This window comes from Haemorhous mexicanus, chromosome Z (assembly GCF_027477595.1).
Source record: "Haemorhous mexicanus isolate bHaeMex1 chromosome Z, bHaeMex1.pri, whole genome shotgun sequence".
NCBI classification, from domain to species: domain Eukaryota; kingdom Metazoa; phylum Chordata; class Aves; order Passeriformes; family Fringillidae; genus Haemorhous; species Haemorhous mexicanus.
The window spans coordinates 41,636,057-41,660,693 of record NC_082381.1 but is presented as its reverse complement, the minus strand read 5'-3'; the positions used below and the strand labels follow the sequence as shown (position 1 = coordinate 41,660,693).

Genomic DNA, 24,637 nt, shown 5'->3' with positions numbered 1-24,637 from the left:
TGCTCTTGTGGCTTCCATGCAGAAGTGCACAGAAACAGCTATTTGCAATTGAGAAGTTGGCTGTTACTGTTCTTCTGATGGATGCTGCTGGATTCTGACACTGGCATGGCACTTCCTCCTTCCAGCTTATTTTCCTGAATACGGTTGCATGATCTTGCATTATTAAATACAGCAAACTGATGAGGAAGCAGCTGCTGTTGTGTTTGGTTGTCTCAAGTGGGCCAGTAAAATGGAGTGAGTGTCTTCATCTGTGGCAGCTGGAAAAGACAGGGCCTGAGGAAGCTTGGCTGAATGCAGTACTTAGTTATGACAGAATTAAGTCAGTTTATAAATATGCTGAATTGCAGAAAGCAAGAGAGTTTCTGTGTTTCTTTGAGGTCTGTAAGTGTGTTTACCTGCATAAAACCCTTAGCTATCTCCAAAATTTTGAATGAGGTTGGTGTCAAAATGTGACACAGAGCTTGCTGATGTTTTTTGAAGAAAGCTCCTCAAGTCAGTCATTTGTCCAGAAGCTTCTGTTGAGATCACTAATAACTCTCAGCTTGCCAGTGTTGGTTCATCCCAGTGCCTTTATCTTGTTTCCTTCACTCACAGCAACAGCCATCCTGGTTGCTGCCTCAGTCTACATTGATGAGCAGTTAATAAATGCCTGTGATTACAGAAGACTTAGATGTAGTCATTGATCTTACTGTGAGGCAAAGAGCTTCTCTGGCCTCTCTAAATATACCAGTGTTTTAATTTCTGTCCTTGTCTCTTGCTGCAGCTCTTTATTACTTAGTACTTTAAATGAGTATTGTGCCAGGAAGAAACATTTGTATGCAACAGTGAGTAGTTCTGCAGGCTGTTGCTCTGCTGCATGACCATTCCTTTTAGAGGAAGTATGCCATCAAGTTTTGATTTCCCCAGCATGAAGGGTGTTCCCTTACCATGGAATGAGTCCAATGCTTGCATGCTTTATCTTGGTCCTTCAGCGTTTTGAGTTCAGAGAACCTCTGTAGATGGCAAAAAGGCAAGTTCCTGTAGAGAGAATAAAATTAAATTCTCACTTGTTCTGGTAAGTTTTCATTTTTTATACTGATTCAGAGCTATACCTGCCTTGTGGTTGTGAACTTTATTTCCTATGCTGTAGGTGAGTTAACACATTTATCCCAAGTTACACATGCTTATTTTACAGATATTTAAGATTTGGGCTGGTAATTTATGGATGTTGTTGCACAGAACCATCTATATGATACTAAAGCAGTGTCTTGTGTTTGAATTTACCACAATCCATCAGATCCTGTCTTTCCTCCTATATGTCTTGTCTTGTTTAAGACTTAGTCACCTGAGCTGGTTCTTAGGTATATTTTGTGGGTGGTGGTGGTGTTGTGTTATTTTTGATGCAGTGAAGCATGCCATGTTCCTAGTTAGTAGATTAGTTTCTTTGCTGACCTTTTCTAGTCTTGAGAGTAGCCCTTTTAATCATGAATATAGGGAGTACCCACTTCAAAAAACTGGCTCCAGTCTTCAGCCTTCCTATTTTGCTAACTAGCTGGATTTGAGTTCTTGCACCAGATGCAGGAAAGAATTTGCACCAGGTGCATTATTTTTTAAACCCTGAGATTTCAGAACTCTTTATTTAATTTATTGCCTGTCCTGCTGCAGTAGATACAATTTGAAAAAAATCTATGCCAGATTGTTTTTAAAAACAAAGTTGTTTGTTACCATGTAATGATAAAGTTAGCAGGCATATTACCTTTCACTGTGTTTCCCTTAATAAACTGTGAAATCATAGAATGGCCTGGGTTGGAAGAGATCTTGAAGATCACCTAGTTTTAAGCCCTTGCCATGAGCAGGGACACCTTCCATTAGACCAACTTGCTCACAGCTCCATCCAGTCTGGCTTTGAACAGTCCCAGTGATGGGGCATCCTCAGCTTCTCTGGGCAGCCTGTGCCAGTGCCTCACCACTCTCACAGTAAAGAATTTCTTCCCTATTTCCTATCTAAACCTACTGTCTTTCCATTTAAGGTCATACATCCATGTTCTACCACTGCACGCTCTTGTAATTAGTCCCTCTTTCTTGGAGGCTCCCTTCAGATACTGGAAGGCTGCAATTAGATCACCTCAGAGCCTGCTCTGCTCCAGGCTGAACAAACCAAATTCTTGCGGCTTTTCATCGTAAGAGATGCTCCCTCCCTATGATCGTCTTGGTGTCTCTCCTCTGGACTCAGTCCAGCAGTTCCATGTGCTCCCTGTGCTGGGACCCCAGAGCTGGATGCAGGGTTCCAGGTGGGCTCTGACCAGAGCAGAGCAGAGGGGCAGAATCCCCTCCCTCCCCTGCTGCCCACACTGCTTTGGATGCAGCCCAGGACACGTTTGGCTTTCTGGGCTGGGAGTGCCCATGGCTGGGTCATGTCCAGCCTCTCACCCAGCAGCACCCCCAAGTCCTTCTCACAGGGCTGCTCTCCATCTGTTCATCCCCAGCCTGTGCTGGTACTTGGGATTGTCCTGACCCAGGTGCAGCACCTTGAACTTGGCCCTGTTGATTCTCATGAGATTCCCGTGGGCCCCTTCTTGAGCTTGTGCAGATCCCTCTGGATGGCATCCTGTCCTTTAGGAATGTCAGCTGCACCACACAGCTTGGTGTCATCTGCAAACTTGATAAGGGTGCACTTGACTGCTTTGTTTGTGTCATTAATCAGGATTACATTGGTCCCAGTACAAACCCCTGGGCAACACCACTAGTCACTGATGTCCCACTGACTGGAACTCAGATTTGTTGACCACTACTCTCTGGATGCTACCAGTTTCTTATCCATGTAACAGTTCACCCATCAAATCCATCTCTCTCCATTTTAGAGGGAAGGATGTTGTGGAGGACCATGTCAAAGTCCTGATAAATTACATCTGCTGCCCTTCCCTTGTCCACAAGTGGAGCCACTCCATCACAGAAGGCCTGCAGGTTGGTCAGGCAGGACTTGCCCTTGGTGAAGCCATGCTGGCTGTCCCAAATCACCTCCTTGTCCTCCATGTGCCTTAGCACAGCTTCCAGCAGGTTCTGTTCTATGATCTTCCCAGTCACAGAGGTGACGCTCACAGGTCAGTTGTTCCAGGGGTGCTCCTTTCTACCATTTTTAAAGATAAGTACAATGTTTTCTCTTTTCCAGTCACCTGGGACTTCACCTGACAGCCACAACTTTTCAAATGTTATGGAGAGTGGTTTGGCAACTACATCAGCTGGTTGCCTTAGGACTCTAGGATGCATCTCATTGGCTCCCATAGACTTTTAGGCTCTTCAGGTGGCCATGAACCTGATTTTTACTTAGAGTGGGAGAGACTTTGCTCCCACAGTCCCCATCCTGCTGTTTGTCCACTCTAGATGTGAGAAGAGGGGTTACCATTGAAGATAGCATGAAAAGAAGTTCTTTTGAAGAAGCTTGAGTTCCTCATCCTTCTCATTTGTTGTTACCAGTGTAGCAGCATTGCCTGCCAGGGGACACACCTTCTTTGACTTCGCTTTTCTGGCTGGCATACCTTCCTGTTATTCCTTGTGTCCCTTGCCAGGTTCAGTTCCAGCTTTGCCCTGGCCTTCCGCACCCCGACTGTGCTCTTCCCAGGTTACGTGTCCTTGTTGCCACTGCTTCTCCATTTGATGATTTCCTTTTAGTTTGACCAGCGGTGCCCTGCTGAGCCATGCCAATCTCCCGCCTTCCTTGTCTGATTCCTTGCTCCTGGGAATTGCAAGCTCTTTCACTCTTGGAGATTTGCCAGCTCTGTTCCTCTCCTTTGTCCCTGAGGGCAGTCTCCCAGGCAGTCTCATTGACTATGTCTCTGAAAAGCTGAAAGTCTGCTTTCCTAAAATTCAGGGGCCTCTCTTGACTCCTTTCCCAACCCATATCCCTCAGGACTGTGAATTCCACCAAGGCATGATTACTGCCTCCTAGGTTGACATTCCCCATTAGCCCCCATGTGTTGGTGACCAACAGATCCAGGTGACACTTCCCCTATTGTAGGGCTCTCTACTTCCTGGAACAGGAATTTATCCTCCATGCATTTTAGGAATCTCAAGGATTGCCTACAGCTACTTTTCCAGCCTGTGCAGGGGTGGTTGAAGTCCCCCAGCAGCACCAGAGCCCATTAGTGTGGTGCCTCCAGCAGCTGGAGCAGGAAGGCTCCATCCATGGTCTCTGCTTGTCGGGAGCAGGTCACTGACACCAACCAAAGGCTCCCTGTGCTGCCTGGGCTGGGATCCTCACCCACCAGTTCACAGCTCATGGCTGTTCTTCAGACACTCTTCACACTCTATCCAACTCTTAATGGGAAATCCCTCTGTGTCTCTTTCTTCCCATGTCCCTTCTGAACAGCTTGTGGCCACTGTTAGTCACACTCCAGTCATGGGATCCATCCCACCGAGTTTCAGGAGTGACAACAAGGTCATAGCTGTCCAGCAGCACAGTGGCTTCCAAATCCTCCTGTTGTCTGCCCATGCTGCATGCCCTGGTGTAGGGGTACCTCAGCTGGGCTGTCAGCTACAGCACCTTCCTGGAGGAAAACGCCTGAATTCTGATAAGTCTCTATGCTTGCTCTAGTATCTCTGAAATCTTGGTAATTTTTCTTCAGGGCTTTCCCATATTAGCATTTTTCCTTCCAGATTTTTATCCAGAATTGTGTGCTGCTCTCCAGTTGTTCTGCAGACGTTTTCACATGTGGAACTGGAGGGCATTAATGGTATCCACGCCTGCCAAATTACTGGTTAAGTCCTGTGTTGTCATTTACAGCGAGACAGTGATGATGATGATGACGATGATGACCGAAGCACCGATCGGGAAGACGGACCGCTAGAAGAGCAGATAGAGCGCTTGCAGGAAAAAGTAGAGTCAGCCCAGAGTGAGCAGAAGAATCTCTTTCTTGTTATATTCCAGGTAATGATGGTCAAAGTCTCTTCTACGTTTAGATTTCAAAGTTTCTACGTTTAGATTTATAAGCTTTCAGCATCACTACTATCTTAAGCATTTTCTTGGAATAAGAATATAGGAAGGGGTTGATTATTTTACCGTGGGTTAGTTAGAGTCAATCCAGATCACCCCTTTGCAAAGACCGGTTTGGAACGGGATCTGATGAGTTTTAAGTGCTTAGGAGGAGAGGAGTTCTGCTAGCACACAATTTCCTGAACAACCAGAAGGTAACTGGTTTATTTTCATACTAAATTCAGTATTTGCCAAGCAAAGTAATTATTCTCATAGTGCTATTCAAAGCTTCTGACACCCAAATCCTCTTACCTTAGGTTAGGATTCTTATTTAATTTGATGAGACTGAATAAGTTTGGATTTTTTCTCCTCTACTGCAGCGTTTCATTATGTTGTTAACGGAGCACTTAGTGCGCTGCGAGACTGGTGGAATTGATGTATTTACACCTTGGTACAAGAGCTGTATAGAGAGGTTGCAGCAGATCTTCCTGCAGGTAAGTTTCATTTCTCAGTTTGGAAGGGTGTCGGCGGGGCCATGCTTCATTGGGAAAGCTCAGCTGATGGAGGGCTGAGGCTCCCCGAGAGTAGCAGTAGGTGGCAGCAGCACATTTTCCCCAGAGGCTGGTGTGGGGCCAGGTCACAGCTCTCTGGCTCTGGCCAAATCTCTGCCGCAGTCTGGTGGAGTCACTGATCCTGAGTGGAGAATTTCATCACTGTAAGCGTGCTGCAAAAATATTTCAAGATGTGGTTATGAATTTCACCAACTTCCACTTAACTGTATTTATAGTAAGGGCAAAGAGTGCTAAAATAGACATGTTTTAAATAAGTGAATTAAAATATTGCAGGATTCCTTTTAGTGAGGTGCATTAATATCTATGAAAGATGATTTTCGAATATTTGGCTCTGTATTAAATCAGTTAATAAGCATAGGTGGCTGGATGGGAAAGTGATTAGTTACAGGAGGGTATACCTATGTGAGCACAAGATATATTGAAGAATAGAAGCAGTGCTGTAATTCTCCCGTGGGATGAATCCTCCCCTGGTAGTAGATGTGCCTTCAGAGGAAAGGAAATACCATGATTCTCCCAAGATACCTGCAGTGGCATTGGATCCTGTGCAAAGCTCGGGATCCATAAGTGAGGAGCTACAGGGAGCACGAGGCAGGATTTCAGTGCAGGCTTCGTTCTTGCAGTCAGCAATGCCTCTACGTCGTGCTTTTCTTATCCAAGGCTGCTATGTTGTGGAAATTAGATGTGCTAAACAATTCAGATAAGAACATTTGTGGTTCTTACATATCTTGACTTCTCTGCCTATTCCGATATAAATGTAAAAACAGTAAACATATGTGGTTTGTTTTTGTGTTTTTTTTTTTTTTTTTTTTTTTTTTTGCCAGCACCACCAGATAATCCAGCAGTACATGGTGACACTAGAGAACCTCCTGTTTACAGCTGAACTGGACCACCACATTCTGGCTGTGTTTCAGCAGTTCTGTGCTCTGCAGGCCTGAGAGATCATCCGTGGACAGAGTCTTGTCTGCAGGACTTTAGTGAAATTTAATTTTTTTTAATGGCAAAACTTACATGGGGATGGAAGAATTTTTTTAACTAAAACTGGCTTTCATGTGCTCCTATATAAAACATAAGAGTGTTCTAAAAAACCAAACTGTGTAAGCATTGTAAGCCTTAAAAGTTATGACTAATAGGGGATATTTGTGAAGTATTTTGTTGTCTTTTAATTTAGTTTGACTTTTCTCTTCATGATGGTAATTTTATTTCTCCCCTCTTGCCTATATAAAAATAAAAATCAGGCACACTCCTCCCCCCAAAAATATTTTTAACCTCACAACAAAAAAGCCAACCCCAAGCAATTGAATTTGTTACCTCTACTTGTCCCTTAAATCAAATTAATTGCAGAAATGAGGAACAATTTGTCATGTTTTGTGAGTATGAAAGGGGATGCACCTTCTCAGTGAGCAGTGGGATAAGTTCTCTAGTATACAACATAGGAAAACTGTCTTAATTTTGGGCATGTGAAGCACATTTTCAAAGTAGCATAGAGCATACAAATTTGTTTTATTTCCAAGCCAGATAGATTTTTCACAGTTTAAAGGAACATACAGTACAATTGAAATATGTTTTTATAATTGTGTTTGTCTAGTGTCTTATTACAGTATCTATTAACAGTCAGTAGAGAAACTTCATGGACCACTTCTGAAAAATGCAATTCTTTTTGCATTGTGGTCAAGAAATCATGAACTGCTCTTGGCAGCAGTCTTCACTGATAAATAGAGACAGAAAGCAAGAGTTGGTGTGGAACAAACTTCTGACTTCCATGCTGCAAGCCTTACTTGGGTGTTGGGAGCTCCAGCCCCAGATGCTCCAGACAGTGCTGAGCTTGTTTTTTTGTTTCAGCCTGTAACTCATTGGACTGTCACATTTGCGCTGGGCTGGACCTGCAGGATGTCAGAAGTCTTTCTGTTAGTGACAGTGATGAACCAAGTGCTCTCACCTCATCTGGCTTGGCAACAACTGTTGCATCTGCTAGGCTTCCCTCGCTTTAAAATGTGACAGTAGCACGTTGCTCCCGTGTCTTGAGAAGTGTTTTAATGCTGAATTAAGTGATATATTACAGGAGGCTTAGACTGAGAACACAACTGAAAATAGAGCAGGCTTAGTTTTGTGTTAGGCCGGTAACATGAGATATGTAAGAGCCAAACCAGAGTGTTCTGTACCACAGTGAGCAGTGGTGAGCAGCAGAGACACTGCCTTAGGTGCTCAGGTCCAACAGCATGCAGGGGGCTTCCTAGCTGCTTATGGTCTCTTCATTTTGCAGGTGAATGTTTTAAAGAATTTCATACCCAGTGCTGTTTAGTTTTAGCTTAGGAAATTACGTGCTTTGAGTAATTTTGTTCCTGTACAAATTATTTTTTTTAGGTATTATACCTAGAAATTAATTTCATCTGTACATTGACCAGTGACCTCCTGAATAAGCAAGGAGGGTAAAAAACTGAACATTTTGCTTTGACTGTTCATCTGATTTTTGTGTGTGACCTGTAGCAACCCTATATATCCTCATAGACTTAGATCTGTTACTTCTACTTTTTCTGCTTGCCCTTTCTGACTTGACTGATTTCCCCCTCCCCCCCGCCATTCTTTCAGGGTGTATTGTTATTTGTTGTAAATTTGCTTTATGCAAGGATTTTGTCAGTCATGCACGGACTTATGCTTCAGATCCTTCTGTGTTAATGTTCTTCAGTAATCAAATAGGGTTTCTTGTTGTTTTTTTTTTTTTATTTTTAGGAAGCATTTAATACTTTAAAGGTTTTAAATGGAGTTGAATAGTTTTTTCACTGGCTTGGGTCAGTATCAGTTCTGATAATAACTAATGGTGAGGGTTCTGACTATAAATGTGACTTCTGTAAAACTGGTAATGCAGTTAGAACTTGCAAACCTGTAACTTTCTTTGAGCCTTGACAAATACTGATGCTGGGGATACAGTTGCAAATGCTTAAGTGTAATCCTGTGTTTTAAAACCAAATAGCAATGTCTTTCAAAGGTGATTTAACTTCCAATCATGCCAAGCTTTGAGCATGGGATTTGAGTGCATTTCTTGAGTCTGTTGGACACCTTCATCTTCTTTTAGGTGTAATGGTGTATACCTGACTTGACTGGGAAATTGGCTGGATCTGTAGGAAAGAGTGAAACGCTTATGTAGTGATACCAGCAGCTAACTGGAGAAACTTGTAACTGCTGAAATATGAAGTGGTGGATAGTGTAAAGATGCTGTAGAAATGTGGTGTGGTTGGAAAAAAATGCACACATAAAGACAAAAATAAATGAAGGTGAAGCAGGTTGCTGCTGAGTGTTTGTCCAATCTCTTTTGGGGACACTGAGAAGGAAAGTAGTTGTGCTGGGTTATGCTGCTATTAAATACAGAGGGTTGTGGAGCAGTTTTGTTTCCCAGTGCTGGTACCCTGACTTAACACACAAGCCTTCACCTCCTTGCACTACAGCTGGTCTAACACACTCCCTCTCCTGCAGCCATGTGAGGCAAGCATATGTGCTGCTCGGTGCAAGGAGTGCTGATGTAGAAATGCTCCTTCTCCCTTGCCACCTCTTGTCCTCTGGGAAGGGGAGGTGCTGCCTCAGGAGGTCAGGAGGGTGTGGGCTGGTGGTGTTTGCTGTGGGCTGGGACAGATGCTGCAGTAGTTAGTGACCACCCCCATCTGCCCCAGAGAGGAGTTTTAAGAGCCCAAGACAACACTGGATTGTCAATCCATGACAAGGAGGACTACCTCCAAAAGCCCTGCTGGGACCTGCCTCCCTCCTCTAGCCAAGTGCCTGTGCCACTTTCTTAGGTCTTGCAAGGCCTTAAATCCTTCTCTGCTTGGTGGGCAGGTAGGTTACTGCATAGCTGCAGAGGAGAACATTGAAAAAGTGAAGACCTATTATTGGAAGCATCATGTGCCCTTCCCAGGCATCTTGTCTCCTCTAACAAAACCACAAAGTCAATTAGGTTGGAAAAGACCTCTGAGGTCATCAAATCCAACCTATGACTGAACATCACCATGTCAACTAGACCATGGCACGGCCATGTCCAGTTTTTCCTTTAACACCTCCAGATATCGTGACCCTACCACCTCCCTGGGAAGCCTATTCCACTGTTCAGTCACCCCTTCTGTAAAGAAATCTTCCTGATGTCTGACCTAAACTTCCCCTGGGGCAGCTTGAGGCCACATATGCTCTTGTCCTGTCATTGGTTGCCCGGAAGAAGAGACTGACCCCCACCTGGCTACAGCCCCCTTTCAGAGTTGCAAAGAGGGTGAGGTCACATCTGAGCCCCCTTTTCCAGGCTGAACTAGCCCTATTCCCTCAGCCCTTGGCTCATTGATCCAGCCTGTCCAGATCCCTCTGCAGAGCCTTCCTGCCCTCCAGCAGATCAACACTCCTACCCAGCGTAGTGCCACCTGGGAACTTAGTGAGGTGCATTCAACCCCCTCATGCAGACCACAAAGAAAAGGTATTAAGCAGGACCTCTGAGGAGCACCACTGGTGACCAGCCCCCAGCTGGATGTGACACCATTCACCTCCACTCTCTGGGCCTGGCTGTGCAGCCTGTTTCTAACCCAGCAAAGAGTGTTCCTGTCCAAGCCGTGGGCTGCCAGCTTTTCCAGGAAAATACTGTGGGAGATGGTGTCAAAGGCATTGCTGAACTCCAGGTAGACAACATCCACAGCCTTCCCCTCACCCTCTGGGGAAGTCACCTAGTCATGAAAGATCAGGCTGGTCAGGCAGGACCTACCTTTCCCAAAACTGTGTTGGCTGGGTCCAATCCCCTGGTCCTCCTGCATGTGCGGTGTGATCACACTCATGATCTGTTCCATCCCACTACAGAGGGTGACAGTCGTATAGTTTCCTGGATCCTCCTTCCATCCCTTCTTGTAGATGGGCATCACACTGGCCAGCTAAGTCAACCCAGACCTCCCTGGTTATCTAGGACTGATGACAAATGATGCAGAGCAGCTTAGTAAGCTCTCCTTCCAGCTGCCTCAGCGTCCTTGGGTGAATCCCATCTGTCCCATGGAGTTGGGTCTAATGGCTGACTAACAGGTCACTAACTACTGCCTCCTGGATTACAGCATGTCAGTGCTGCTCCCTGTCCCTGTGTACCTGCTCAGGGTCAGGTTGCTCTAAAGATAACTGGTCTTTGTGTTAAACTCTGAGGCAAAGAACCAAAGTACCTCAACCTTTTCCTTGCCCTTAATGACAATGTCCCCCCATGCATCTAATGAAGATTCTCCTAGACCCTCCTTTTGATGTTATTTATGAAAACACTTTATATTTCACAGTGGTGGCCAGATTGAGTTCCAGCTGAGCTTTTATCTTTCCAATTATCTCTCTTCATGACCTACCATCATCCTTGTACTCTTCTTGAGTTGTCCACCCCTTGTTTCAAGGGTCATAACCTCATTTCCCTGAGTTACAGCAGAAGAATCCTGTTCAACTAGGAGGAACAGGGAGACCAGGCTGGTCTTCCTCTGGCACAGAGGGAAAGTCTGCTCCTCCGCCTTTCAAGATTTCCTCTTTAAAGCATGGCCAGTCTTCATAGGACCCCTTTGTTATTAAGGACTGTATCCCAGGGGGTTCTGTGAACCAGTGTTCTGAATATGCCAGGGCCCACCCTCCAGAAACCCAAGGCAGAGGTTTTGTTGACCCTGTTCCTTACTTACCAAGGGCTGAAAGCTATCATTTCACTGTGCCCAAGACAGCCTCCAACCAAATGTCCCACCAGCCGTTCTCTGTTCATAAAGAGCAGATCTACGAGGCCACTGCCCCTGATATGCTCATGTTGTAGTTCAGGAATGGTGTTCCCCAATTCAGCATTTCTACTGAAACAGTCCAAACCATGCATAGCTTGCTCAACGCCTCCCAGGAGAAGTAGATGAGAATTAGAGGCACAAAAGGTGTGAAAGAGCAAGGATTGAGATAAGAACAATTTACCGGAAGCAGCAATGAGGTAAGAAACAAACAGTACCAATATTGATATCAATATTGTGTGCAGGAGAGATGATCAATTCGCATGCAAATGGCCACCCCATGAAACCCAATGTTACCCTGGCAGGAAAGGATGCCCTTCTGCCCACCCACCCCTCTGTACGCTGTGAGGTGGCACAGGATAATGTCCTGGTCTGGCTTAGGCCCCTCCTGGCTACGGCAAAAAATAACTGTCCTGGCCAGAACCAGGACAGCTCACTTGCCAGCTGTCCTTTGTCTTCCGCACACTCCAGGAACCTCCTAGACTGCTGCCTCTCCCCTGCTGTTTTCAGCAGACATCCCACAAATTAGTCTCCCACAAGAACAAGGGCTAATGATTGTGAAACACCAGCCAGCTTCTCATAGAACATTTCATTTGCCCCTTTATCCTGTCTGGGTGGTCTGTAATGGACTCCCCCTGGGATGTCTGCTTCGTTGGTCTTTACCCGACCCTTACCCACAGGCACCCAACCATCACCGCCCTTGAACTCTGTACAGTGAAAATTCTCTCCTACAGAGCCACCCCACCACCCCTGCTTGCCCACTGTCCCTTCTGAAGAGCTTATGACCATCATTGCAGCATTCCAGCCACTGTGATGGGAGTCATCCCATCACATTTCCACACTGGCAAATATGTCATAGTTTTCCCATTGAAAATTTCAGTTCTGCACAGCCACAGTGGCCAAGGCTCACAAAGGAAGTCTCCAGAGACTTCCCTGGAATCTGCCATATTTACAATGCTAAATAAATGTAGAGCCGCACATGATCCTTTACTTCAGAATATGTTCCTTCAGTAATTGCCACATGCATTCCCCAACAGCTGCAAGAAGGGGAATTTAAAATTTAAACTTTAAAGTGCATTCACTCTACTGAAAGCAAGGATCATTCAAGGGCATTTAAAAGAGATCTATCATGGAATGCTACTTCCCTCTTGCCCCAAGGACAGGTCTTGACCCTTGCCTTGGTCTCTGCTTCAAAAGTTGGGAAGAAAAAAAAAGGAAAAAAAGATGTATACACCTAAGGATCTATCCTGCAAAATACAGTAGACACATGTCAGAAGCTCCCCAGAAAGCAGGCAGCTTTCCTTTTAAAAGAGAATTCTCCTTTACGGACTTGTGCATCTGAGCCAAAGGAGAACCTGCATCATTATATGGCCTCCCACCACCAGAAGCGCTGCTCTACCAGCCCTCTGCCTGCCCATGACCAGGAACTGAAAACCAGACAAGAGTTAGAAAATAAGGAGCCTTCCTCCTGATGGATGCAGAAAAGCCATGGGAAGTTCACCCTGATTTCATCAGTGCATCAAGTACAACGATACAAACTTATCATCTTTTGACCAAGAGGATACCAATTGTTGAACTGTTGCCATAGTCTACCCTCAGATTTAGCTTAAAGGCCAAAGCCTGCTATTCTTCACAGAGCTTCTTGCAACTGAAAAATATAATTCTTTACAGAATTTGGCAATAGCTTGTTCATAATTAGCATTTATTTGACTTTAATACAAAATACTGCTAAAAACAAAGTAAAATTAAAAAAAAATAGGTTAACACTACATCTTCTCGTAAGTTAATTCATGGCCACACACAGTGCATGTCTTTTTATATGTATCTTCATCAATGTTTTCTTCTGGTCCATATTCATGTTCATGGATACTGGCTTGTTTCTTCCACAAACTACTCCTCACAGCACGGCGGAGTTCTGGTAAAGAATACAAGCAAATTTTAAGATTTTAAAAAATCTTAAATAGAGTTCAATAAAACTCAAGCTAACCAGCTTCTTGAGGCCTACAGATGACAATATGCTTGCTGCCCGTCTTCCACAAGGTCTGGGAAAAAATCTGCTCTTGCAAGAACAAGCTCTGACTTGCCTTGCAATCTTCACCTTGTTTGCATATTTTAAAGGCCAAGAACTACACTGTCATGGGATCTCATAGGCAAAGATTTTCCATCTGGACTAAAGACGAGTTGCTTCTGCTTTTTCACACAAAGCCATTCAAAGGTATCCAAAAGGGGTCGGTGGAATGTAAAGGAAAAGTTTTTATAGAACACCTCATTTATTTTACATGACCAAGAAAGAGTCATTTTCATTCAGGTCACAGTGAGCCTCCCAAATGACTTGGCATTCTCTAAGCTTTATGCCCAATAATATGAGTTGCCTCTGCAGCATCCGCAGTGAAATCTGCGGGTTCTCTAGAGCGCACAAGCTGGCAGCAGGGCCCAAGATATTATCCGGATGTTGCAAGCGGGTGGCAAGAATACTGAGCAGCAAAATGTGGTCACATTTTGAGCCAAGCCATTCAGGCTGCAAACTTTGTCACGTTAAGGCCTGTACTTGCACTGAACTCTGGCATCTTGGCTACAGTCTGCTGCCAGTCCTTCTGTGCGCACAACATCAATGGCCCAGACGGGTTATTTGTGCAATCCCAAGTTCTGCCTTCTTCAGACAACCCTAGTACAGCCAGCTCAAGCTTTCTGCCCTTGTAACCACCTCCCCAAAGCAAAGCATGGATGCTATAGGTGGTACAAAAGGTTCCACCCATCAAATACTCCTCCAAATAATAATTTATCAGAGAAAAAACCTGTAGAGCAATTTACAGTAAACACAGCAGCTAGGAATACTGTGAACAGGAAAGCCCATTTTCATTACAGTCATTCCACCTGAAGGCTATCATAGAAGTATAACCCACTGCCACAAAAATCCCTGTCTTCCACTAGTCAAAAGTATCAGAAGAAATGCATGGCACATTCTGGGTCATACACAAAAATTTGAAAAACACTATAATGAACCACTGTAATTGATTTCTGTCACATAATGTCCACAGGGCAACAGGGGAATTAAAGCTGGAAGGGACCTCAAGCCTTCCAGTCCAACACTGCCCAAAATAGTCATCTATGTGGTCACACTAGACTGCTCCAGGCTCACCAGTCCTGAAAACCTCCATTTTACCACACCGAGTATTTTCTCAGTAATTTATTCAGATGCAGACACAGGTTTAAACAGAACTGTACTTCCCTTCAGGTACTCAAATATGTAATTTTACCTTTAACTTTCTTGTCAAACTTCTTCTGTTTCATCTTCTCTCTGCTATCACGGCGGAGCTCCTTTGCTTCTTGCAATGCTTCTTCACTACCCCAGACTTCAAGTGAACGCTTGATTACCTACAGGATGGACATAAATGCCTTTTTTTTTCCCTGAAACGATAAAAGTGAACTATTCTACTTACAAATTTAATTTTTCCCTACACACACATAAACCAACCAATCTTACTCTGCCTCCCACCTGACTCTGCTCTTGACTGACAAAAGACTGCACTCTTTCCACAGGAAGAGGCAACACTGGTCTTTAGTATCAGCTGGATGTAACTTAGGAAAGCTTAAATCCAGCTCTAATTTTGTCCATATTTTACTAAAGCAGTACAATGGCTATGAAGTACCAAACAAGAAATGACAAGAGCCCTGGGAAATCCACTTGCCTTTCCTGACACCTCTGCAGGCAAAGCTGTGAACACAGCTAAAAAGGGCCACACAGAGCTGCAGCTGCCCCATGCACTTCAGAGAAAAACTGAAGGGCCATGTGCTTTGTGACTTGTAATTGCGCAACCCACTAAAGTTCTGCTCAATGAACATCTTTAAAATGCTCTCAAAACCAGACATTTTCACAACTTGGACTGCAACCATTTAACTGTAACAAGCTACACATATCACACTTAGCTTTGACAAAACCATTCATGTACCAAGTGACAACCAAAGCTGTATGAAGGTTAAAAAAGGTTTGAAACACAGTAAATTTCTATACCTGTAGTTTTAAATAAAGTTTCATTTCACCCCATCGTGAATTATGAGGGTTTTTCTTCACAATGAATCTGAGCACTGGTTCCCTCTTGTCTAAGTCACAGTCTTTAAGCAGATACTCTTCTTTTGCTTCTGTCCTTGTTATAAGCTTATGTTTATCTTCAACATCTCTGCAAGATGTAAAATAATTATGAGAAAGCTACACCCTAAAACCACAGGTTATTAACATCTAAGTCCCCATCTCTTCTAACATTCCTGAAATACAGGTAGCCCTAATACCCTCAGAGTTTTATGCATGCAAATAACTTTGGATTCCAACAACCTAGCTAAACTCCAGACTAGATTTACTGAAATTAAGTGTTTAAAAATTCCCATTTCAGCAAACACAGACTGAGAAGCCTGCTCTTCTAGAAAGGCTTTTCTTCTATTTTCTTACCAGAGGAAATAACTGAAATTTAAAACGAATATGAATAATTTCAGGTATTCACTTAACTCAGATGCAATCCAAGAGGACAGAAGCATGAGCCTCACATGGTCAAGACACAAAGAATGCGTAATGTGAGACAGGTCAGATCACCTGAGAATATACACACTCCATATGCTTCTAGATCTCAGAAACTGATTAGCAACACAGAGCACTTTTTTCTATAATGCAAGGCAGTAGGCAGAGAAACCATAAAATAAAGGCTCTTTAAAGACTGTAGCCTTTACCAGATAGATAAGGAAAAACTCCCTAACCACAGCAGCATTTATGAGTTAATGGAAAAAATTACATTTACGCAATCCTGACTGAAGTACAACTTGAATCGCTTGAGCCAAATGATCTCCCTAACACTAAGTGCTAACAACGGTAATCAAGGAAGTACTGCTGTAAATGTAGCTTCACAAGAATTCAAAGTTCAGTTACAGCTAATGCACTAATGCACCAAGGACGCTCCAGCCATCAGCTACAAGAGCTTAGACCAAAGACTCCACAGGTTTCAAGTCCTGTCCGTAACATCCTTTTCCTACCCACTGTAACTTCTGAGGTAGAACTTTGCCTCCAATATGACTGCAAATTGCCTACACCACGTGCACATCCCTAACCACTCCCTGCAGTAAATGGGTAGGCTCCCAGAACAAACCGTTTCATTTCATTCACCCAATTCATTCTTACACACATGGGCAACTGGCAGCTGCAGCTGGTTTCATTGCCCTGGTTATCTTGATGGCTTTTGGAGCGTTTTCTGTGTTAAAAGAGCTTGCTCTTCTCTCAAGGTCAAAATGCTTACCTCGCAGGCCAACGAGTAACCTCCCATGGGGACTCTGCCCTTTGGCTGCTGTGCTTCCAGCACGCCCATGCTGACCAAAGTACCAACTTTACTTGATTTAAAACACAGGGACCGCAAACACTCTCCTAATCCCTGCTCCACTTCTGAGAGTGGATATTTGTGTTGCATCAGGTTTTCAAATGGCTCTAGTCTGCAGCCAGACATAAATTTTCACACTGACAAAACACACCAACTGCTCTCATGACATCCCATTTCCATAATGTTGTGAAAATCCACTGATGTAACCTATCCTAAGGCAGGCTTTTGAGACAATTTGTGATTCAATTCCATAATGGAACTTGCACAGGGTATCAGTCAAATTTAATTTACATTTTTTTAAAGTTACTGAAATATGTCTCTCTTGCTGACAGTCTCTTTAAACGACTGTAACTCACTGAATTATAGCCAGCAATCTTTATGTAAAATAGTGTTTTTATCTCCTGATTATTTGTAATACCTGCAATTATCACATGTTGCCCAATCAAAGTGCTGCATAAGGTAGGAGTCCATGAATTCTTTGCCACAGTCTCCACAGATGAGATAGTCAAATTCTAGCACGGGTGCTAATGGAAAGAAATATTTTTTAAAGGGACTACAATGATAAAAACAAGCATCTAGAATTGGTATTACAGGCAACTTTACTAGAATTCACATAAGCATATTACAAACTACTTTCACTCTATCAAAGTTTTTCAGAACAATACAGTACAAATTCAAACCCATTACCACACAATTCCACGTCTGTTAGAATATTTAAAGTTCAGCATTAAGTATTAAACTTAAACATTTAAATGTATATTTAACTTAGCCAATATTAAAAAAAAATTCTCCACATTTCTCTCAAAAAGTGCTTCAAATCCTCTCCTGCCACTTCCTCTGTTCCGACCCTCCCAAAATATCCCCTCTTATAGAGGACATGCGGGCAGAAACAGGAGGAGGCAGAGAAGGGATTCAGTTTGAAGAGGGTGGCTAGAGCAGGAAACTACAGGAACTGCGCTGGCATCATAGTTGTCTCAGCTCTGCTCCAGTTTTTTCCCTAGCTCAGCCACACCTGCCTCTCCCTAAACGAGCTCAGTGGAAGCCCGGGGCAGTTGGCAAGGTTCTTGTCCGTTCCAGCTGGCAGAAACGGAGGTGGATGGCCAGAGAGCTGCTAGGAGTGGAATGGGGATGGAGCTCCACTACAATCCTCTCCCCAAGCCCTCTCAGCACTGCTCCAAGCCCAGACTCATCTCAGCGCCAGCCACTGCTTCTGGCCGCATCCTCAACGGGCGGATCACCTCCAGCGTCATCACCATCTGCTTTTATGTTCCACAGGACACCAAGAAGCACCGATTCGGTGAACAACAGCTATAAGAACATTCCTTGAACAGTAACATTGGAATTCTATCAGAAAATTAACATTTCTATAGTTTTGAAATCTGAAAGCGAGACAGTGCTGTGAAATTTGGAACACCTAAAGCAGAAGATTAGTGGTTAACATGCAACACCATATATTTTAATTGCGTTTGCATTTATAGCAGATCCGATCCAGCAAAGACGACATTTTATGTAAATTCAGTCCTACTAGCGACAGCCGGATGCTCAGTACTTCACAGTCATTTCATACTCTTACATCACATTCCATCATTTAAGGCAGTGCTCCCGAACACGAAGACATTTTATTAAGACAATGACGTTATGAATTACACAGCAAAAAATACGCCCAGTGTAAAGGCATCCCAGATCTACTTTAATTTATTGTTAAACATTAGCCCATCAAAAGAAGCAGGGCTGCTAATTGTTTACACCGTTAATGAAATCTGGTGCTGATTTCTAACAAAGAGATACACTGCACCAACAGCCCCGCAGCTGATTCAAGCAGAACAAAGCAAGACAAAGACAATCCTAGAGAAGAAAGTCGATCTATTTTGGGACCCTTACTTCTCCATTTGCTTTTTTTGGGGGGGAGAATATCGCAAGGCAATGTGCTGAAATCCTCCACCGAACGATCAGTAACTTGGCGCCAGCACGTTTTATAACGATAAAAGCTGGCACTGCAGCAGCGCTCCGGTCTTGGCACAAACCACATAAATCCCAAAATTCCTACAACCGACGAAGCCGCAAAAATTTACGCTCATGTCGGTCTTAAAATTCAAATTCCCCGAAAGAAATAATGGAAATAACGTTTATGGGGGAGAAAAAAAATTTAAAATGTGCTATACCCAAGGGCACTGGCTGTGTCCCACTTCCGCGGCTTAAAATTCTTCATTTTAATTACCGGCTATGCTATAGCCGATTTAATGCTGAAAAGAATCGGACGCGCCACTAATCGAGCACATCCAGAAAAACGTTTGAAGAAGGAAAAGAGATGGCAGCAATTTAAAAAAAAAAAAAAAAAAAGAAAAGAAAAAAAAGGGAAAAAAGAAAGAAAAAGAGGGTAAGAAAGGAGAGTAAAAAAAGCCCGGGAAAAAAAAAAAGGCGCCCATCCATCCCGCCCCGCTGGCGCGGCCGGAGCCGGCTCACTGTCGCCCCCGCGCCTTCCTGCCCTCCCCCGCCAGCCGCGCGCACGCGGCGCCGCCTCCTCCCGCCGCCTCCCCGCCAAACCCCCGCCGCTCCCTACACGTTTTTTTCTTAATTACCGGGGGGGTGCACGATCTTCTCGCCGGCGCCGCGCTCTTCCGTCTCCTCGTTATCCTCCTCCTCCAGGAAGAATCCCCCTCCCGTGTCCACGACCTTGGGGAGGGCCCGCGCCCGCGCGCCGCCGCCTGCAGGAGCACAAACGAGGCGGGCGCTGCGTTAAAGCGCCGCCGCCGGCAGGGGGCGCGCCCGGCCGCCCCCACCGCGCCGCGCGCGCGAGGCGGGGGGCCGCGCGGAGAGCGCGCGCGTGCAAGAGCCCCCCCCCTCCCCCACACATGTGGGGGGAGGGGGGGGCTCCTCGCGCGCCGCGGCGGATTCTCCCCCCCCAGCCGCCACTCCGCTCCAGCTACCCTACCGCACCCTCCCCCCCCCCCCGCCGCCGCCGCCCCCACCGCCTCACGGTCGGCGGAGTCCCTTTTACCCCACAACTTTCCCCTCTCGAAACCTCCCCCCTAAAAAAGAGAAAAAAGGGCGCGGGGACTCGCCCGTTCCGCCGCCGCCGCCATCCAACCTGCGGCAGGGTAGGGCCGGGCCGCCAGCCGCGCCTGCCGCAGTGCCAGCGCCCGCTGCCGGTTCCGCTCGATCTTCGCCAGCGCCGCCGCTGAGAGGTGCGGCCGCTCGCCCGCTGCGGTAGAAACCTTCTGCTCGTGGTCTTGCTCGTGGGCCGGGGCCGCGCCCGCCATGGCGGCGGCGGGAGCGACGGAGCCCCGTGGTCCCCCCCGCTCCGGCAGCCGCTCTCGCCCTTCCCCTCGCCGAGCCGCCGCCGCACTGCGCCTGCGCAGGGCGGGGGGCGGGGGTGGCCACAGAAGGGGCGAGGCCGCCCGCGCAGGCGCGCTGCCACCGCCCCGCCCCTCCTCGCGATCCGCCAGGGCGGGGGCCCCGCCCCGCCGCCGCCGCGCGGGGCGCGCCGGGAGGGCGCGCGAGGGGGGAGGGGAAGGGGGGGCGCGCGCGGCCAGGCGGCGGGGCGGGGCCCGCGGCCCGCGTGGCGCGCGAGGGTGGGGGCCGGGGGGCGCGCGCGGGCCGGGGTGGGGGCCTGTGTCGGCCGTGGGGGTCGGCTGTGCCGGGATCGGGACCGCGACCGGGACCGCGGGACCGGGGAGGGGACGGACTGGGGGAGGGGAGCCGATGATGACCCTGCGCTTTCTGCACCGTCCCCCGCCTCGGGCCCGAGCGGCCCCGTGGAAAAAAAAAGCCATAAATCCCGCCCCGCCCGGCAGGAATTCCTCAGCAGCGTCACCCAGCAATGCCCCTTTTGTCCGCCCGGCCCGGCCCCGCCACAGCCCCGCGCGAGGCTGGTTCTCGGCCGGAAACGGCCCCGGCCACGTTTTCTGCCCTGAAAACTGTGCAGGAGCACTCTCCCCACTCCCTGCTCCTGCTGTGCGCAGTCCGCCGTGTCCCAGCCTCGCTCGGCACGGGCAATGAGGGCTTTCCTAACAAAATCCCCGTCCTGCCCTTAATGGTTTCGCGTGTTCCATGCAAGGGAGGATAAATGGAGGCTGCAGCCTCCCTTACTGACGAGGGACGCGCAAATGGCTTTGTCATGCAAATGTGGCTCTAAGCCACTTTCATATAAAGCCACTTAATGCCGAGCAGCCAGTGATCCTCGCCCGCCCGTCAGGCAGTGCCTGCCCTGTCCTTGAAGGAACGGAAATGGAGGCACTGGCACAGATGCGTGCTCCCTGCCTCCATGCTGAAACGGGATGACCTCAGCACAGGGAGAAGCCTTCCTTCCCCCCCACCCCCCATACACGCTCCCCCCCCCTCCAAAAAAAAAAAAAAAAAAAAAAAAAAAGGAAAGATCGCTTTCTTCCGTGAAACTAAACTAGTTTCCTGCCAAACCTTCCTTGCTGCTCCCAGAGTACGTCCCTTGTCCCTCTCCGTTCAAATGCCCGCGGTAATTACCTGCATGGATTGTGTTTCTCCTGTGTCCTAAAACATTTTATTTCTTTTTAGCTTGTCGTCCTCGCTTGGCATTAACTTTCGACAACAGCCAGCAGAGTGTGCTATGAACGCTGAGAAAAGAACATCCTGCTTCTGGGAAATTTATATATATATAAATATATATATATATATATACATATATATACACACACACACATATATATATATATATATAATGTACAGAAATGCAGATGAAGACATTTTAAGTGGTCCTAATACTTGCATGAGTGGTAGGTTGCTCCTCCCGTCAATTAAAATACTTCTCTTGTCGCAGATCACAGAACCTCTTCCTTAAAAATTAATAACCAAGTCATACTAAACCGTCTGCTTTCAGCGAGATTGCTTTCCAGTGTTTGTATAAAGTTGGAAAAGTGCCACAGTGGAGATGTCCAAATACGTTTCACAGTCAGAGAGAAGGATCTAGAACACAAGGTATTTAATAGATGAAAATGCAAATCGTAACCCCAGCGTACAGGAAGCAGCTTATGCAATTATACAGTATGAGCATACGTTCCTCCAACCTCATTACTCCCTTGTTTGGACTGACTTACTGACAGTGGAGTTCTAAACAGAGTAATAAACACAGTAGAAACAAGTGAAATAAAAAAAGATAGCAGGAAAGTGTTTACTAGATGGCTTGGAAATGGAAATGTTTGCTTGAAAAGCAAACACACGTATGTTTGGATTCCTTATGCTATTCTGGTGTCTCTTCTTCCTTGTTTTGTAGGAGCAGACATTTAGGGAGGAGTGAACTGAGTTGTGCTTGTGGGGTAACAAATAGTTCTGTATCATTAATAAACCAAAACCGCCTTAAAGCAAAGCCAAGTTTGAGACCCTGTGTAAGGGTTTTAAGGGCAAAAGGACATTATTGTTATGCAACCAAACTGGAATTAGGATTAAAAGGAAATCAGAATACATAAACAAAAGTGAATTCAGAGGCAAGGCGTTCAAATAAAATTGGCTGTGGGCCGCAACTATCTATGCAAGTGTTAATTATTAAGTAAAACTGTTTTAGAAATATATACTGGAGATGTTTGGCTTTTTCTTTTTCTCAGGGGCAGTCTGACAGCACAATCAAAGCAGAATATTCTCCCCAGCTCTGCTTCTGACCAGAATGAATCAAATGCAATACTCCTGATTTTCATGGCCAAGAGAAGGTAATAAAACTAATCGTTTTGTATTAGCAAGGAGTTACAAACTATCTCATATGCATTGTTCTGGTCGTGCAATAATACTTGTGCTTAATATTAAACATGTGGCTTAATACGTACACATGAGATAATAATTATAATGATATCTGTTTTAAACAGTTTTTCAGGTTCTGTATGCCGAGTAGTATCAAGTATTCCTTGGCTGCTGGTAGCCATGTATTAGAAGGTAGGCTGCCATTAATTGTCAAGCACAGATGTGCATTATTTCATAGCCACGGAGACCATCATCAGTGAGGGGTTGAGTGCAAGGAGGCAGCTGAGCAGTGCTTCACAATTCATCACTCCCATAGAGGAAACAGTGAGCAGCAAGACAAGAGTGTTTGCTGACTGTGCAAAACCTTTTTTAAGTTAGCAGGGGGTGAGGGTCATCCGTAAAGAATTGTGGGTGATTAGGCAGTAAAAAAGTAGATTAAATACAGAGTAGATAAATGCAAAGTGATAACTAGTCATAACTTTACATAAAAGGTAGGAATACCTGAATTAGTGCTGCCACTCAGTAGTGAGACTTAAATGTGTAGGCCCTGCATGAATGCATCTTCATGTTTGGAAAAGCAAGGCACATTTCGAGGAAAAGGACAGAAAACAAACCAGGAGCACATTTACAGCACTCCAGAAATCTGTGGTGAATCCGCACCATGAGTACTGTTCCCTGTCGCATTTCCTGCTTCTTAGAAAGAAAATGTTGGACCTAGAAAAGAATAACAAGGATCCTCAGCTGTCTGACTTTGTGTCCCTTAAAAGGGACAATTGAGGTTTGGAGTTCTCACCAAAGAGGGAGGATGCATGAAGCCTGTCACATGCTATGTAACTTGTAGAGGGAGGATGCCAGCTGACTTTCTGAGTACAAACCATCAGATTTGCAGTAGCAGGAGCCCAAGTCTAAACAGGCAAGAGGAGATAGGTCTTCGTTCAGTGCCTTTCTGAATGGCATGCTGAGTGCAGGCTATTTCTCTAGGGTGCAGGGAAGATAGGCCAAGTATTTGGAAGAGGACTGTGTTGAGAGTTAATGAATGAACACCCCCTCACACTCAGGAAATTCCCTGAGCTGAAAGCAGTTGGTAGCTGTGGGAGTGTTGCAGAGAAGATATCATATATTTGCCTTGCTTTTCCTCTTCCTTTGACGTTTGCCTGTGGCCTGTGGTGGAAACAGGATGTTGGACTGAATGGGCTCTTCATCCGAGGCAGTACACCTCTTCCTCTGTATTCATGGAGGATCACACTGAGCCACATGATAGCAATAAGCCTGTGCAACGGGGTCTTTCCAACCAAATTCATTCTTCATCTAGGACCAGGAGTTACTTACGGAGCTACTGCTGGGCATGTGTGTCTGTTTTGCTTCATGATAAATTTCTTTCTCTGTGTCCTCAAAATCTTAGTAGCAATATGTATACTGCTGCATTGCTGTTGTATACCGATAACCAAACCATCCTTTTGTCCTTCCTCAGTAGAAAAATACTCTTTCCATCAGAACCAGACCTAAGTCTTACTTTTTCAATGAGTTTGTCTTTTGAAGGAGCAGCTGTGGACAAAAATCTCTTTACTCCTCTCCCCGCCCCTCCCACCTATCCCTCTCCCTCTGTTTAATGGCTCATATGGTAGCGCATCAATTGGGGTTTTTTTCTCAATTCCACATTCGAATTCAGTAGCCAGAAGCTGACTGGCCAATATACACAGGGTGTTGGGCTGCTGCCTCTGAGCATGACTAAGGCATTGGATTTTGTCCAGTGATTTCAAATGCTTTTTGAATGGGAAAGAACAGTTCAGTTGCATCCTTACGAACATAGGGCAAAAAATACCATGCCCTTTGTGATTTTGTTTCCATCCTGTTTTAGCTTGGTACACCTATTTCTTATGTTACCTTTAATAAATAATAGAGAAATATTGTTGGCTGCTTGGTGAAGAAGAAGTATGTGACCTGTGAAAAGCAAAGTGAACTTGTTAAAAACAGATAGTATATCTGCTTAGATTTGTATGTTTTCTTTCTGAATTCATCTATTCCATAGCTCATAGATCAGGGATACACAAGGAATCATCCTGTTGGACAGAATGGGACATGCAGAGTAAATGAGGTTTGTCATCTCACTGAGATTTTCTCCTTTGCTAACTACCTGTAGGAGAGGATTTTCATAGTAATGTGGCCTGTCTTCAGGCTCCATTTATCATACTCCAATTGATGTATGCAATCTTGGTTGAACAGATAGGTAATGGAGTAAACATATAATGTGTTGAATGCCTAAGCAACGCATCTGAAACAAACAGGTAGGCAAGAATCAAAGTGCAATGTTTA

At 45.5% G+C, this 24,637-nt stretch overlaps 2 protein-coding genes across 2 annotated transcripts in view; one reads left to right on the top strand and one right to left on the bottom strand.

Annotated features, from left to right (window-relative positions):
• The window catches only part of NCBP1 (nuclear cap binding protein subunit 1), a 30,034-nt gene extending 21,233 nt beyond the window's left edge, over positions 1 to 8,801 (top strand). The window contains exons 21-23 of the mRNA XM_059873363.1: positions 4,760 to 4,903; positions 5,329 to 5,442; positions 6,342 to 8,801. Coding sequence (XP_059729346.1) covers positions 4,760 to 4,903; positions 5,329 to 5,442; positions 6,342 to 6,455 — 372 coding nt within the window. The 3' untranslated portion in view covers positions 6,456 to 8,801. The remainder of the gene's footprint in view (positions 1 to 4,759; positions 4,904 to 5,328; positions 5,443 to 6,341) is intronic.
• Positions 8,802 to 12,949: 4,148 nt separating this feature from the next.
• Positions 12,950 to 19,974, bottom strand: XPA (XPA, DNA damage recognition and repair factor). The gene is made up of 6 exons (XM_059873590.1): positions 19,710 to 19,974; positions 19,201 to 19,326; positions 17,040 to 17,145; positions 15,277 to 15,442; positions 14,522 to 14,639; positions 12,950 to 13,179 (listed from the first exon to the last, which is right to left on the bottom strand). The coding sequence occupies exons 1-6, from the start codon at positions 19,879 to 19,881 to the stop codon at positions 13,031 to 13,033; spliced, it is 837 nt and encodes a 278-aa protein (XP_059729573.1). The 5' UTR covers positions 19,882 to 19,974; the 3' UTR covers positions 12,950 to 13,030.
• Between the last annotated feature and the right edge of the window lie 4,663 nt (positions 19,975 to 24,637).